This window comes from Labeo rohita, chromosome 5 (genome assembly GCF_022985175.1).
Source record: "Labeo rohita strain BAU-BD-2019 chromosome 5, IGBB_LRoh.1.0, whole genome shotgun sequence".
In the NCBI taxonomy this organism is placed as follows: domain Eukaryota; kingdom Metazoa; phylum Chordata; class Actinopteri; order Cypriniformes; family Cyprinidae; genus Labeo; species Labeo rohita.
This window is the reverse complement of record NC_066873.1, coordinates 3,038,026-3,054,001: the sequence shown is the minus strand read 5'-3', so window position 1 is coordinate 3,054,001 and position 15,976 is coordinate 3,038,026. Positions and strand designations below refer to the sequence as shown.

At 37.6% G+C, this 15,976-nt stretch overlaps 1 protein-coding gene across 7 annotated transcripts in view; it reads left to right on the top strand.

Annotated features, from left to right (window-relative positions):
• Positions 1 to 15,976, top strand: part of smtnb (smoothelin b) — an 81,309-nt gene that overhangs the window by 50,340 nt on the left and 14,993 nt on the right. For 5 of the 7 annotated variants that reach the window (XR_007827733.1, XM_051109395.1, XM_051109398.1 and 2 more), the window contains 3 exons: positions 13,798 to 13,971; positions 14,372 to 14,447; positions 14,628 to 14,660. Coding sequence is in view for 6 of the 7 variants with exons in the window: in XM_051109395.1 (XP_050965352.1) it covers positions 13,798 to 13,971; positions 14,372 to 14,447; positions 14,628 to 14,660 (283 nt within the window). In the remaining variant the exon portion in view is untranslated. The remainder of the gene's footprint in view (positions 1 to 13,797; positions 13,972 to 14,371; positions 14,448 to 14,627; positions 14,661 to 15,976) is intronic. The other 2 variants (XM_051109397.1, XM_051109400.1) reach the window with 1 other exon arrangement.

Here is a 15,976-nt window from a genome sequence, read left to right as displayed (position 1 = left end):
GGGGGCTCAGGCTTGGCGGCCATCTTGGCCGGGGGCTCAGGCTTGGCGGCCATCCTGGCCGGGAGCGCAGGCTTGGCGGCCCTCTTGGCCGGAGACTCAGGCTTGGCGGCCATCTTGGCCGGAGACTCTGGCGTGGCGGCAGCCATCTTGCGTGCAGACTCTGGCGTGGCGGCAGCCATCTTGCGACTCACAGACTCTGGCGTGGGCCTGGTGGCGGCGGGCTTGACTCTGGCGGAGAGGAAGCCCGGGGGCTTGAGCGCGGAGAGGAAGCCGGCGGGCTTGAGCGCGGAGAGGAAGCCGGCGGGCTTGAGCGCGGAGAGGAAGCCGGCGGGAGGAAGCCGGCGGGCTTGAGCGCGGAGAGAAGCCGGCGGGCTTGAGCGCGGAGAGGAAGCCGGCTGCATCGGGCTGAGGACCACAGTGGAGCTCTGGAGGATGACTGGGGATTTGGGACTGGGCTGGCGGTTCGAGCCATTGACACGGTATGTGGAGGAAGCCGGTTGATGGTGGGCTGGAGCGGCAACGTGTTCTCTAATGGGGGAAAGATCGGAATCTTTCACATCCACGTAAAAATCGGAATGACAGAGGGTGAGGACCTGGTTGATAAATTCAGCAACCGGTTTATAGCGATCCTCATAGGGTATGGAACTGAGCAACTGGGAATCATATAGCCCCATTAGAAAACACGTATTAACCATGGCATCGCTCCAACTCACCAGATGACAAACATCCAAGAATTCCTCCACATAACGTTCCACCGGCCTCATCCCCCGCCGAATGCTCATAATCCTCCTCTCGGCGTCCATGTTGTTGTTCGGGTCGGTGATTCTGTCACGCTTGACGTCGTGTGCGGGAACAGATACGCAGGAGAGCGGAGATCCAAACAATGCACTTTTAATAAACAATCCAAAGGAACAGACTCAGGGAAACAACGGGAACCAGCAACCAACGACGAGCAAAACAAACTGAAGACAATCTAATCACCGACCCGACCGTGTGGAACAAACAGACCTTAAATACACAGAGACAAGGGAGTGGTCACAAACGAGATAATAAGGGGAAGTACAAATATGGGCAAGACTAAACCAAATGGAGACAGAACTAAAGGGGGAGACAAGGAACATACCAAAATACACTGGAACACAGGGGAAAAACACAAGGAAAACAGAATAGACAAGACAAAACAGAACACAATCCTGACAACTGACAAGCATTTATGGTAAACTGAAATATACTTTAATTCATTTATATTGAAAACTTGTATGTCATGTATTTAAATATATTTGCAACTACACATTTATAATGATAAACCTGTGATTTAGTACATTTTAAAATATATCAACTTTAAATGTAATATTGAAAAACACACTACAGTTAAAAAAAATGATTTATAATGTATTTAAAACTTTAATAACTGACATTATTACAAAGTGCACTTTATAAAAGTCTACTAAAGTGTGTTAAGAAACAGTCATGAAAGTGCCTCTTTAAGTACATTTAAGTGGCCTTTTGTTTCATTCATATTATTATCTGCAGTACAGTTGTTTTTAAGTTTTCGTTTTTACTTAAACTTTAAGATTTGAAGTATGCTACAAGTGTGTCTTCAGTACAATTAAACATTTGTTTTCTGTGTAGGTAAATGAGCTAAGATATTTACACTATAGCAAAACAAAAACGGGTAGGTGGGTAGACGTGTCTTTTGCTGGTGATTCCCGTCCCGTCTGTAACTTATGTGGGGCAGTATGGTAATCTGGTTAAAGGATAAGTACTGAAGCTTCACAGGGCTATTTCGCACAAATGAGGGATTAATATCTCTGTGTGAGAGCGAGAGAAGAAAGAGAAAGCCTTGAGAGAGAACGCACACAGCAGGAGTCATGATTTGAAGACAAACTTGTATACAGCGATCTGAGACAGGTAAAATGAGTAGGATTAGATAGTGTTGCGCTGTGTTGTGTGCTAGCAAATGTGAACCGCTGGAGTTAATGCACATTCTGTGGAGGTTGACGTTTATTACATATACAGTGACTAGTGCGACAGACAAATATTTAGCAGTGTTAACAGCTGATCGTAATGGATGCGTTGGTGTGGTCGTTAAATGCACATTGTTTGCCCTTTGCTTCTTTGTTCCTTTAAGTCATTTCCTGGATGGTGATTTGAAGTACAGATTGTACTCGATGTAGGTCAAACTATTTAGCACTGATGGGACAGTAATTAGAAGCAGGCTTAGGAGAGACTTGATGAGAAAACCACAAGGAGTGGTATGGGAAGTAATATACAGCCGTCACGACCACAAATGACTCAAGTTTCCAGCGTGAAAGCAAAAACTGAAGGTGCTCAAGGTCAACATGTGAACCTATGACTTTTTTACGGTATAGGAAATGCAACGCAAACATGACAGAAACAGAAATCAAACGACCAAAATTAGTTTTTATAGCTGTTGTCTTTGGGTCATCCCTGTTGAGGACACAGTGTAAGAGAGAGATGTCCTAATGAAAATGATTTTTACAATATTCTTTACATTTTTATTAGGCCTTTCAAGATGAATGTACCTGGAATAGCTGGTTGCTGTGTTATTTCAGCAGTTTGTATACAGTAGTTTGTATTTTATCTGAGATTCTTTCTGTGTGTTTTTAGCTTGGTAATAAATTAGGTAATTACCTAATTTATGTCAGTATTATTGAAATATCAATGTCAATATTTTCAAGCTTTTGATAGAAATAAGCTGATATCTCAACATTTATGTATAGCGTTGTTCTGGGTTAAAAATGGATGCCATTTTTAATGTAGCAGCAGAATACAGGAAAAAATCATGGAATGCTTTGTTTCAGTTTTTTTTTTGTTTTTTTTTTTTACTAAACGAGCACAAAGAAGAATATTAAACCATTTATTTATGTGCACCAACGTAATTAGATGTATATGAAATACAATATTATTCAAACGTTTAGTGTCAGTAAGTTTTGTTTGTTTGTTTGTTTTTTACTGAAATTGATTAAAAGTGACGGTAAAGACAATGTTACAAAAAAATTCTATTTTAAATAAATGCTGTTCTTTAGTTCACAGTTTTTTTTTTTTTAGTTTTTATTTCACAGCAAAAACAAATATAAATAGTATTTAATTTTGTCTACATCTGTCAGAAATAAGAAATACTACAGATATTGAATAAGGTGATTGTTAAAAACACTGCATAGTCTTCACTGTATGAATTCAGTATAGATGGCAAAAGTTATTCAGTCAAGCGCAGTCATTTTCTCATTTACTTTCGTTTTATTAACATTAATGACAGTATATTAGGCTGCTGTCACTTTAAGATTCAATGCACAGATTCAATGTATTGATACACATTGTTACTCTCACAATCATTTATAATCACGAAATATCTGTCTGTGTCCGCACAAGAACTTGCTAACTTGGCAGTTTTTGCAAATATGAATTGAACTTCTCAACAATACTGCTAGTTTTGTTTGGTTTAGTTAACATGCTATAAATAGCCCACTGAAACTTTGAAAGTCTGATGACCAAATAACAAGCATCTTAAAGTCATTGTCATACACATTGCACTAGGGGGTCGACCGATTATCGGCCTGGCTGATTATGGGTGCCGATATTAAGCATTTTTATGATAATCGGTATTGGTCATTTTCAAAACCCATTTGCCGATAGAATGGTTTCATTCTGAAACGCGCTATTTGGCTCTGATGCAGCCTGTCGGAGCTCACCACTCTGTGGCCGAGAGCAGTCTCTCCACCCACCGCCCTTCTGATTTGTTGGGAGTCACAAGTCTGACCAATCAACATGGAAGGCTGAAGGCACTCTTTGCACTCTTTCACACCGAAAGTGCTTGCTTACTGGAGCTGCTTCAGTGATCACGCATCAGTTGTCGCTTAAAGTTAAGGCAGCAGCAGAAATTGCTGAAGTTGCAATAGATCACAGTACACTAACGATAACGCAGAACACCTCAATATTATCTATGATTTCCACGATATGGAAAACGCAAACGGAATCGCGGAATCCAGACATAATGTGGAATGTCACAGAGTTTGTCAAAGTTTGGATAAATCAATCAAAAGTGGGTCAGTATACTTAAGGCGAGTCACGGACTAGTATCTGTAAATATTAAGCCACAAATATACTGTTTAAATATGGATCCTGCATGTTCTGCGTGTCTGTGTATGTGAATGGCAAGGACGAACGAATTTATTTACGCATGCAGTGATTTCAGCATCTGTCTTCTCACTAAATGAGGACATAAATACATGAACAAGATCTCTAAAACTATCATCATATGATGTTTAATAGGCTATAAAAACTTAAAAGGTCCTCATGGCAACCCGTCAAAATATAAGTTTCGTCTAAAAGAAACTGTCAGAAATATATTACTGTGGTGCAGTAGATTAGAATATATGTAATAGGCTACTATTACTACAATTTTGTTTAAAAGAATAATTACACAGTGCGCTATTTCTTCCATGTTTTAATTTTAATAGTAAACCCCTATGTTTGCTAAAAATAAAGAGTTTAACTCTCATTTGATTCAAAGATAAATGAAATAGTTTTTTGTCTTCATTTGTACTGTACTCTAAATTAAAACTAACTGAACTTTTTTTTTAGTGTCACATAGGTCAAGATTAGGATGACATAAATTGAGACATTTCAATAGGCTACTTAACTAAGTGTGCCTATAATAGGCTGTTAGTGTTATAGTTTCATGGAGATGGAGCTATGAAGACAATTCAATTATTTACACTTATACATTGTTTTTTTTTAATTAATCTATTGATGTGCATTAGATGATTAATTCAATAGTCACCTCTACTATTGTAGGTTATGTTTTAGTTATCAGAAAAGAATTAATGAGGAATTATGAGAGGTTATGCTATTACACATTTCTAACAAGCTGTTAAGCTTTAGTCAAATATTCATAGGCTTATTCATGAAGCATACACTTTTAATTCTCTCTATACATTGCCCTTGTTGTATATGAATGAACAAAGCATGACAAGAGTAAGAAGTGCAAGTGTGGGAGTGCTGCACTCAACCAACACCAGGGAAGATTTTGTCAGAGCCCTTGTTATTGTTATTGCACTGGTTAACCTTTAACCTTTAAATAATTAAACTCATACTTAGTATGTGTATCACCCTCGTATTCGTAGAACCGAACAACTTCGCTGATGCCATGTCCAGTGCTAGTGAACATACGTATTTAAATACTTTCTGTTTGTGTCCAGAGTAATCTGTGCTATTCAGCGAGCTTCCAACCACAGTCATGGGCTATTTCTGGACATCCACCACGCAATGCCAACCTGTACTTTTCACTGCCCATTCCTAAAAGGAGGAATTAACTTTTTAATTTCATACATGGGTGACTATAAGATGATGTTCCAAGACAAACAGACATTTTGAAACTTTTCCCATCAAAGAACTGCTTGTTTTTCTTCTTCTGGTTGTACGTTCCTACATTCTTCACAGGGTTTGTTTTGCGGCCACTCTTTGACAGCTTACTGTGGTATATTTAGATGCACTGTTTTGAACTATGCCGGATATTTTTAGTTGCGTGGCTGTCAGTAAGTCTAGGGGTCAGGCATTGTTGCTCGAATGAGACCGGACTGTTTGGAATAGCCGTCTGAGCCTCACGTATATGCTGACGCAGTCATGCTATTGAATGATATGTCATCTGGGTAAAGAAGTTCAGAGGGTTTTTTTTGCCACTCAAAGTTTCTTGATGACAGCTAAATGCTATTTAATGATACACCTGCTGCACTACGTCAAATCATGCCCAAGAATCTGAAACGTGTCGCAGGACAGTAGCGCTTTCAATGAATTGCTTGCAGAGGGTTTCTCTAATATAGTGGAATATTTTGGCCACTTTTCAACTTTTAAGCCTGTTCTGTTTTTTTTTTTTAAATACAGATGCATTGTTTTTTAAAGGTGATTTAGTTTGGCGTACTTGACTAGCATTCCTTATCAGAAGGGTAATTTTAAATTGTTACATTTTAAGTTTAAGTTTCATTGCATCAAGAATGGTTAAGGCAACAAAAATTAGTCTGTCTACACTAAACACAAAAATCTTATACAAAGCTGTCTTTGGGGTAGTAACCTAAGATACAAAACCTTATTTACCCCTAAATGGTATATATTAGTACCTAAAGTGATCTAATTTCATTTTGAGAGGGTGCTGACCCAGTGATAGTTTGTACTGTGTTTTTTGACCTTGTAATTTTTAATCAAAATGCAATTTGATCTTCTTGTGAAACAGCAGACTTCTCTTAGGTGACGTATGCCAGGCTTCTCCAATCATTTAGTCCACTTAAATCTTGATGATAGCACCAGGTCCCCACCCTACCTTTTTTCCATAATTCATTAGTCTCAAATGGACGTTGTATGTCAATACAAAAAAAGACCTGTCAGTACATCAGTTTCAGCGCAAACTGGTAAAGACTATCATTAGTAGTACCAGGGCCATGGGTTCGATTCCTAGTGAACATGTGTACTGATAAAAGTGTAATTTGAATTAATTATACACTCAAGTCACTTTTGATTAAGGTGTACGCAAACTCAGCAAGCATAACTGTAGGTAAACCTTTGTCATAGTTTAAAGTGCAACATTAAGTTACAACTTAGCCTAGATTTGTCATAAAGGAGCATGAAGTTGCTAATGCGCTACTAAATATTTTTGATTTGCACCATTAAACTTAGTTGAATCAAAACTCCACACATAAACCAAATATTTACAAAAGCCTCCAAGTAATAATTGGAACCGCAGATTGACTAAATTGCATCAAAAACTCTAAATTTACCTGACAGGCTGACAGTCTGTAGACATGAACATTATGTGAATAAATTACATTGTTAGCAGCTCTTTAGGACAATCCTGACTTACACAACACTGAGCGACGCACAAAGGTGTGCTGTTTATTTTAAAAATCATCAATCGTAGCCATTTTAACATGTAACACTTTAGGCACCAATTCTTAGTATTTACTAGTTGCTTATTTGCATGCATATTATTGCATTATTTTGCATGACCATATTCTAGATCTCTTAATCTTACTCCATATCTAAACTTAACAACTACCTTACTAACTATTAATAAGCAGCAGATGAGGAGTTTATTAAGGAAAAAGCCATAGTTAATAGTGAGAATTGGTCCTTAAAACCATTGAGGTTAATCGTCATATTACACGAGTATGTGTTACTATATTGAGCGCTTATTAACTGATAGCTGTAAGAACTAATGGTGTAATCAAATCAAGTATAGTAACAAACTAGCTAGTAGTTACTAAATGTCTAGTGTGGGGTTGGGTTCCAATTTAAGTAAGAACTTACAAAAACCTGGTGCAATGCTACTCTACATCTAGGGTTTAAGATCTTTCGGACGTTCTTAAAAAAGCTAATAAACCATTTGTGCCTTGGATTTGCAGTATGTGCATGTGGTCGCATTGTTCAGCACTGCTCTGCAGACTTTGTTCTCTGCTAGTGAAAGGTGTGAAGGACAAGAGCTCTAAAAAAAGAGAGCCGGGGGCTTATGGGCGATTGCCCACTGGAATAATGGCCACTGTTGATAAATAGATGACTGTGGCACCTGAGTTAGCGGGGGCTCTGGGGCCTCCAGCTGCCATGGTGACAGAATTCCAAGGCTCGTCATTGGCTGACGCATTGGACAGCTGATGGGGGTTTGGAGTGAGGTATAAAGGGCTGGGATTTGTCTCAACTGGGAGTTGAAGATAGGTGTATTTTGTGTCGCCTGTAACTATTACGAGGCGATTTGCTCTGATTGTTCTCATAAACTTCAGTTATTAGAGCTTATTTGGCACCTACCATGCCTGGTGTCAGCTTGGACCCCACACCAGATCTAGGCGACCAAGTCAGTCTCCAGGACAATCTGGATCAAGACTGTGCCGAGTCTGGTCTAGAGGCCGTGATCGGAGACCTTCTGTTACAGTCGGTTGCGGACGAAGAAGACGAAAAAGCAACGGATGAACGTTTTTATGAGCTGGAACTCAATCTTCAGCGAGCGGTGCAGGAGGTGCATTGTGATTTGAAGGTGTTCGGCAAATGTTTAGAAGCTCGTCTGGAGGAAGCGACAGCACAGGTTGCGCCTGTTGTCGAGGCCATCGCCGCCTTACAGCAGGAGAACGTGAGCTTGAGGATCCAGCAGGAGAAACTTGCAAGGCAAGTAATGGCGCTTTGTGAGGCCCTCGGACTGCCTGAACCAAAACTGATGCAAGAGCAAGATGACGATCCGGCAAACAGCAGTCCGTCTGATGGTGAAGTTGACCCAGTACTACACCCTCCTACGTTTGCTGCCATTTGCCACACATCATCCGTGCCATCTTCAACCGGCAGTGTCTCACGGAGCAATAGCATGGTAGTGTAAGAGTGGCTTTTTCCACACATTTAGCAGAATGTAAACAGTTTTGTTAAGGCAAAGAGTCACTTGTGAGCTAAAAACAGACTTGCATTGGGACGTAAGGGATGCACTCTTGATTTGGGGCAGTGTACCACTAATTACAATACCTTGGCCAACAAGAACACCTAGCATTGTGGTTTGTAAAACATTTCATCCAGTAGGTGAACTGTGACTCAGAAAGAGATATTTTAGGCTTTTGCCAAATTGAAACGAGTAGTATTTTGCGTGTTTCTGCTTATGAAGGAGAGAAAATTCTGTTTCTGAAAATTGTATTTTCCAGTGGTGTAAAGTATTCGCGTAGATGTAATTATTTTCTGTATATTTTGGTTACTTTGTAGTTTTGCTGCGTAAAATATAAAGATAATAGCATTTTGTATCGCCATCTACAGGCCATTAAATGTACTATATCTAATGGGTTTTGCCCTTACTCACCCAAAATTGTCAACAAGGCTACTTTACACAAATGGAAGTACATTAGCAGGTGATTGTGAATCAAATGTGTTTCATGTATGAGTCAAAATCTGCTAAGTGGTAATTAAATGTAACAAAGCATGTAAGAATGTATCATCTTGTATTAGAAAATAAAAGTTTGATACTTGCCTTAATTCTTTAAACAACTGATAAGATCACCTGTCAGTTTCAGTGAGTGACGAACAAATTAATTCTCACGTGCGAAGTGTATTTGGTATCAGGCCTTTATTTTCTCCTTCTCGGAAAGCGATGACGTAGTCAACATCCAGTAGCATGGGTTTTCCAGGAAACGCACAAGCATATCATGCACATTTTTCGACAGACAAAATGTTACATTCAGCTGTCGCAAATTCATTGAGTTGAAATTGTTATATGTATTTTCATGGGTTTACATGTTATTTAAACCCATGAAAATACGGACCCTGTTGTAAATAAGAATGAAAAACTTGTTTGTTCACTTCTTTTGTTGTTCTTTTGTTACCCCTTAGCAGATTTTGACTCGCATTTGATTTGTAATATGCATTGCTAAGAATTTCATTTGGACAACTTTAAAGGCAATTTTCTCAATAATTAGATTTTTTTGCACCTTCAGATTCCAGATATTCAAATAGTTGTGTCTCGGCCAAATATTGTCCTATCCTTACAAATCATACATCAATGGAAAGTTTATTTACATCGATAAATCTCAAATCCAAAAAATTGACCCTTATGACTGTTTTTGTAGTCCATGGTCACAAATGATCTGTGGGGTACTTTGAGCTGAAATTTCACAGAAACATTCTGGGGACAGCTGAGACTTATTGGTCTCCTTTAAGTACTGTTAAAATCAGATACTCTAAGACACTTATTCCAGTTGAAACATTTTTGCTGTAAGATATTTGTGCTATTTTTTTTTTTTTTTTTTTTTACTCTTTACACTATGCAATTTTCTAGACGTTTGTTTCATTGTGAGCATTAATAGTTTTGCTAAGCTGAAGAATCATTTTTGTGATAAAGTGAGCTAAAAAATAGACTTGCGCTGGTCCATATCTAGAGACTACTTGTGGCTCTTTTGATTTGGGCACGTTTATTTACTACTCTGAACACCCAAGTAAGCTCATAGCAAAGCCTGGGCCACCAATAACATCTAACATTGCAGTTTGTGAAAATGATTTCATCAAGTAGCTGAACTGTGACTCAAACAGATGGACTTTATAAGCTTTTGCCAGTTGAAACAAGTAGTATTTTGCATATTTATGCTTACGAATGATGGAAGAATTGTTTTTCCTTCATGAATCTGCTGTCATCATTTGGATGGCTTTGGTTTTGAAAGCATCATTTTCCACTATGTATTATTATTAGTCATCTGCACTTGTGGTGAATAACGTGGACTGGAAAATCTGCCAAGGAAACTATTTAAATGTAGGGGTTTGAGTCCAGCCTTTAAAATACTAAAGGTTTTCTTTCATTGAAGCTCTTTCTTCACAAATAGACACACAGACTTGCCATCAAAGATCCCATTTGGTATGAATAATTAATTTTAACTTATGCTTTGAATAGATTTTATGGCTTAGCACAGCACATTTGAAAACTAAATGAATCATATGGCCCATTTATGTCTGTTTAATTGAAAGTCTTAGTGTCTGACTTTGCTTCCAGGAAAAGATTTGATGCAGTCAGATCAGATTTTCCAGGGATCTCTTGATTTAGGACAAGTTACGCTCTCGATATAGTACAAGTAGTTCAGTGAGTAGGAAAGTTGGTGCTAATTTAATGCTGCATGCATGTGCTAAAGTGAATATTAGATTTCTAGATTTGAAAACGGTAGTAATGTTTGTGCACTGTTTTAAATATGCTTTAGCTGGTTAAAAGTGGGCTAAAACCTGTCTGAATTTACTAGTGTGAAGCAAAGCCTTGTTAAGCTGGGATTAGTACGAGGTAAAAAGATGGTAACTCGTTGTGGCACAAGATTTGCAGTGGGTATTCTGGTCTGTGTCTGCTTGTGTCTCTTGCAGGTCTTTAGTGTTCGGTGATTTGCATTATTGTGAGTGGACGTCATACTGTCATTTTAGGAAGAGCACTTCTGCATTACAGACCAGTGATTGTCTTTTTTTTTTTTTTTTTTTTTTTTTTTTTTTTTTTATAGGGGTGCCAAAGTTAGCACGTTAACTTATGAGATTAATTAAAAATGTCTAATGCTGTTAAATTCATTTAACACCCTTAATGCATTTACCTGATTTGACGTAACAGTTGCTTCATTGCAGGGTTTGACAGTGCTTTTGCAACTAAAAATAGATGTGTGCAAACTGTAAAATGTCTTTAGGAGCATGTGTGCAAGTAAAACAGTTCCCTACAGGTGTTTGAAAAAACATAAATATTTATAACAATCATAATTATCATTTTAAGGGTCTTAAATTTGGGGGCGGAGATAAGAATCGAGATTGGGATAATGGGATTATTAAATGTCAAAAGGCTGTGTTTTCATTGAATAAAAATATGAGCACTGCACATTTCAAAGTACAAACGCAGCACTGTTTTGTATTCCTCAGGTCTGCGGTTTCAGATCGGTTCGTAATGAGTGAATACTGCGTATATATACCTAATGATTGACTGTTGATGTTTTATGACAATGTTTACTTTGTTGTTTATGTTGTAAAAAGCTTTAGATGGCTGAGAGAGTGCATAATTTATCTTCCTTTTTGAATGAGCAGCCAACAATAGTAAAGCATAGAAATTTCAAAATAAGAGTCGCTACGTATTTTAGGTGCGTTTTATGGTATTTTGGTTACGGCTGAAAAAGTTTAAAGCTGAAATATTATCAATTCTAGTGTACTCTTTGCATGTACAGTACATTTCTTACGAAAAAACGTATCCTTTATTACGAAAAAACACATTGCATTGCAGTTTTTTTAAATTATTTTTTTAATGCTCTCCTATATTTTTCAACAAATGTGCTGCTAGGGGAAAAGTAAGCATCATGCCCTGCATTGAATGATCAGCTATAGATTTAAAGTTGTGCATTGTTTAGTCTGTAGTCTTAGTCACAAGCATTTTATGCCATGGATACCTGACTTTCCATTGTCTCAAAGTGCTGTCCATTACCAACCATCCGACCCGACACGCACATCCACTGCGCTTCATTAAAGCAGAGATGGGTGAAGCTCTGAGTGTGACATGGATGAGAGCGGTGGGCTGAGGCTCTCAGGGACATTCACAGAAATCACTGAGCTCTCTCTCTCATTCCTGCCTAAATGTCAGCGAGCTTCCACGGCTTTTGTGTAAACACAGCTGTAGCCATAGATCAGATTCAGAAACATTCTCTCCCTTCCACCAGCCCCTTTTTCCATCTCCTCTTTCTGCTGTAATGCTTTCTCCCGCTCTCTGCTCTTTTGCCCATCTCTCGATCACTAGTTTTATTTTTAGACGTCTATTTTTATTGTCTCTGCTCTTAAATCCTGATGTCAATTGTTTTATAGCCCGCTTTAGAGATTAGCTGTTCAGAGTTAGAAATGTCATCACTGTTTTAGTGTCGTAGTTTAAGATAACAGGCATCTGTCTGTCTGTCTATCAGCATTATGAAATTGTGGTGATAACTTTACAGTGATGCATCTTTTGAATATTATGCATAGTCTTAATTATTTGGTTTTTGTATATTTTAAAGTAAAAAAAAAAATGTTTAAAATAAGTATCAAAGCAAATTACTATTAAATATAAAATCAGAGAAATATAAGAAATAACATTCAATAAATAAATTCTAATAAAAAATTGAGTGTACCTGCTGATACAATATAAAAACATCAGAAAGACTTTGAGGAACACTTAAGTTCTTCCTCCGACAGTGGACTTTTATATGTTAGTAAAAAAAGTCAGTAAAGTTAGTAAAAAATATCAGTTTTTGTATTTTTGATGGGCCTTTTTAAATATTCAGTAATCTTATTTATGCTATATAACTGTGCAGCACCATTTATTTCTTTAATGAATTTGTTCCGCAGCATTTCTTTGGAAATATTGGTTTAAATTATAAGCTTACAAAATCAGGGAATTTACTGTTAAAAAAAAAAAAAAAAAAGCCTGCAGCTGTATTGCCAGATGCTTACAATGAAGTAAATAATAATATGGCAGCAGCATTTTAAGGTTTAAAGATTAAACTTACTTAAACGTAAACTTACAGTAAAAATGGTTACATGCAAAAACCATTAAATGTGAGCTGTCACACAGGGAATTCTGGGAATTTCAGTTTGCTTTTATTTACTGTAAATTATAAGATGACTTGTTCTTTTTCACACCAAAAAAAACAATCAATTTAACAGTACTTGACTTTAGGATCAGGGTTGGAAATTAATGATGGCTTTGTGGCACAGATGCCACCAAAATTAACAAAAATGCCCATAAATTCAAGGCAAATGGGCCAAAAATGCCCCTGTTGTGATTAAAATGAATTGTAAAATAAATAAAAGCTATCAGTTCACGTAATTACATTTAGATTCGTTTACACTGCATCAGATTTACATGCTGTTTTGTGCAGCGTTGAGCCTTATAACCAATCTAGTCGCCTAGATTAGTTAGCACTGAAATCGCTGGAGCTGTTGATGAGTGAATTTCCCCATCATAAACAAAACAGTGCAGATACATTGTAAATAAAATATTAATTTTGTAGCTTCAGTGATTATAATAAAATTTTTGCATAACTTGTGTTAGATTTGGCTAATGTCATAGACCAATATGTTTGTAAAGCCAGAATGTGATATGCCCAAAACGAAACAAATCAATTCCAGGGAGCAAATATTGCCTCTTAATGGAAAAGTTCATTTCTGGCCCTGGTCACCATATATATGAAAGTAAAATTGACAGTGTTTCACCATTAAAATTATGTACAGTGTACATTTAGAATGTATCACAAACACAGGCATCATGTTGTCTTTTGTCCCCCCACTCACACACAGATGGAGACGGAGCCTATTTCCCTGGTGGCTGAATCTGTGAGCGAGGCGCCCCGTGACGTCCCTGTGCTTCCTAACGGCTCATCCATGACCTCCATAAAAAGCGAGGTGCAAACTGAGAAGCTGACCTCAGAGAAGCTGCAGGACATTGAGGACGAGGAGATCCTGGACAAAATGGTACTGCAGTTCTCCTGTTGTTATATACAAATATCAGAACATAAAAGATGTGTTTTGACAAACTGAGACATGACGCTTATTCATTCACTCAAAAATGAACACTTCATCATTTGCTCACCCACACATTGTTCAAAACCTGTATGAGTTTTTTTCTTCTGCTGAGCACAAAAGAAGATATTTTGAAGAATGTTGGTAATCAAACAGTTGCCATTAGCCTTTGAAAAAAATACTATGGATGTCAGTGGCTACCGTTTTTTTTATTTGGTGCACAACATTCCCTGATCATATTCCACGTAATTTCCCTGTTCTCTTTTTCAAAGATCATTATTGTTATTTATTATTTTAAAGATTATTATTTTTAATATTAATAATATGGTTTGATTGGTGTTTGTTTTTACAGCTTGATGATTGCAAGGATTTTGAAGAAAGGAAATTGATCAGGACTGCAATGAGAGAACTGCGAAAGAAAAAGCGAGGTGACTATCTTTACTTTTGTTTTCTTGTACAGCACTCATGTCTCCATCCTCTCTTCGTTCTTTATTCTCTCTATATACTGAGGGGCGTTAACATATAAAGTGTATCAGTTGTCAGTGCTGGACGGTCTGTCTTCTTTACTTCCGTTTTGTTAAAGGCTATTTCTCTCCCTTTGCTCTCAGAGGTTAGGCTTGGATGCACACAGGAGGAAATGGGTAGGGTTTCTGGATTGTGTGTGTTTTTGCCCTTCCGACCCTTTGCTAATGCCCAGAGCTTTGGTGAAGGGTCAGTTAGGCTTCATTTGGTTATAGACTTGGTTTGTATTTGCAGATACGGTGTGTAGTGTTTTTTAGGTTTGTATGTGCCACGTGTGATTGGTGTGATCTGGTCATATTGCATGAAAATGTATGTATTTTGTTATCATGTGGTACTGCTTGCTTTGTGTTTGCTTGATAAAATGTACAAACATTTGTTCATCTATTAGTGTGGGGGTGTGTGATATTGACTAAAAATTACACCTCTATATGTTCTGGGGTTTTTATAATTACACAATATTTTACAGAGTTTGTGCTAACACCTTGACTGGTTTAGACCTGCTGTGGACAAGATTTTCATATTCAGTGATGATTTCATCATCTTTTATGTCAAATTTTTAATCAGTAAATTTAGTGGCTGTTACCAATCAAATGAAATCAAAATGAACAAAATCCATTTCTGCACTGCAGAAGTGGCACAGAAGCTGCACCAAAATGACAATTACATGTATTTACACTGTCTAATGCAACTCAGAGGTAGAATGAATGCATTTACACAACTAAATTATTTACATTGCAGTTACAACTGCATAAATAATATAAAATGATATTTTAAAGGGGTCATCGGATGCCCATTTTCCATCAGTTGATATGATTCTTTAGGGTCTTAATGAAAAGTCTATAATATACTTTGGTTAAAAATTCTCAGTGGTCGTGTAAAACAACACCCTTTTTAACTTGCCAAAATCAGCTCTGCAGAAATCAACCCATTTTGATGGATTGTTTCTTTAAATGTAAATGAGCTCTGCTCGCCCCGCCCCTCTCTTCTCTCTGTGGAGTGACGAGCCTGTTTACTTTAGCTGCATTTAGCCACTAAACTTGCTAACTAGCACCTTATTAGGAAAGGTGATTGCAGAGATTCATAAAAATAAACCCTTATACTCACTTCTGCTGTAAGTGAAGCTGGATCACGAATGATTTGCGTGAACATAGACGGATATATGTAGATCGGGAGGTGCATTCCCTTCACAAACAAATGTAATCCACTGCATCTTCAGCGGCTCAGATGTCGGGAGTAAATGACGACCACTATGTTTATTATTACATTATTACATCCCTGTTCCGGCATCGAAACAACGGAGGTCATAATTTAAAATATAACACAATATTAACCTTATGTTTATTGAACTGTTGTGTAAAATCAATAAAACAATTTGCAATCGTGCTGATATTCAGGAAAAAACAACATGTCAGCAGGCCCATCGTTAAAACGATGA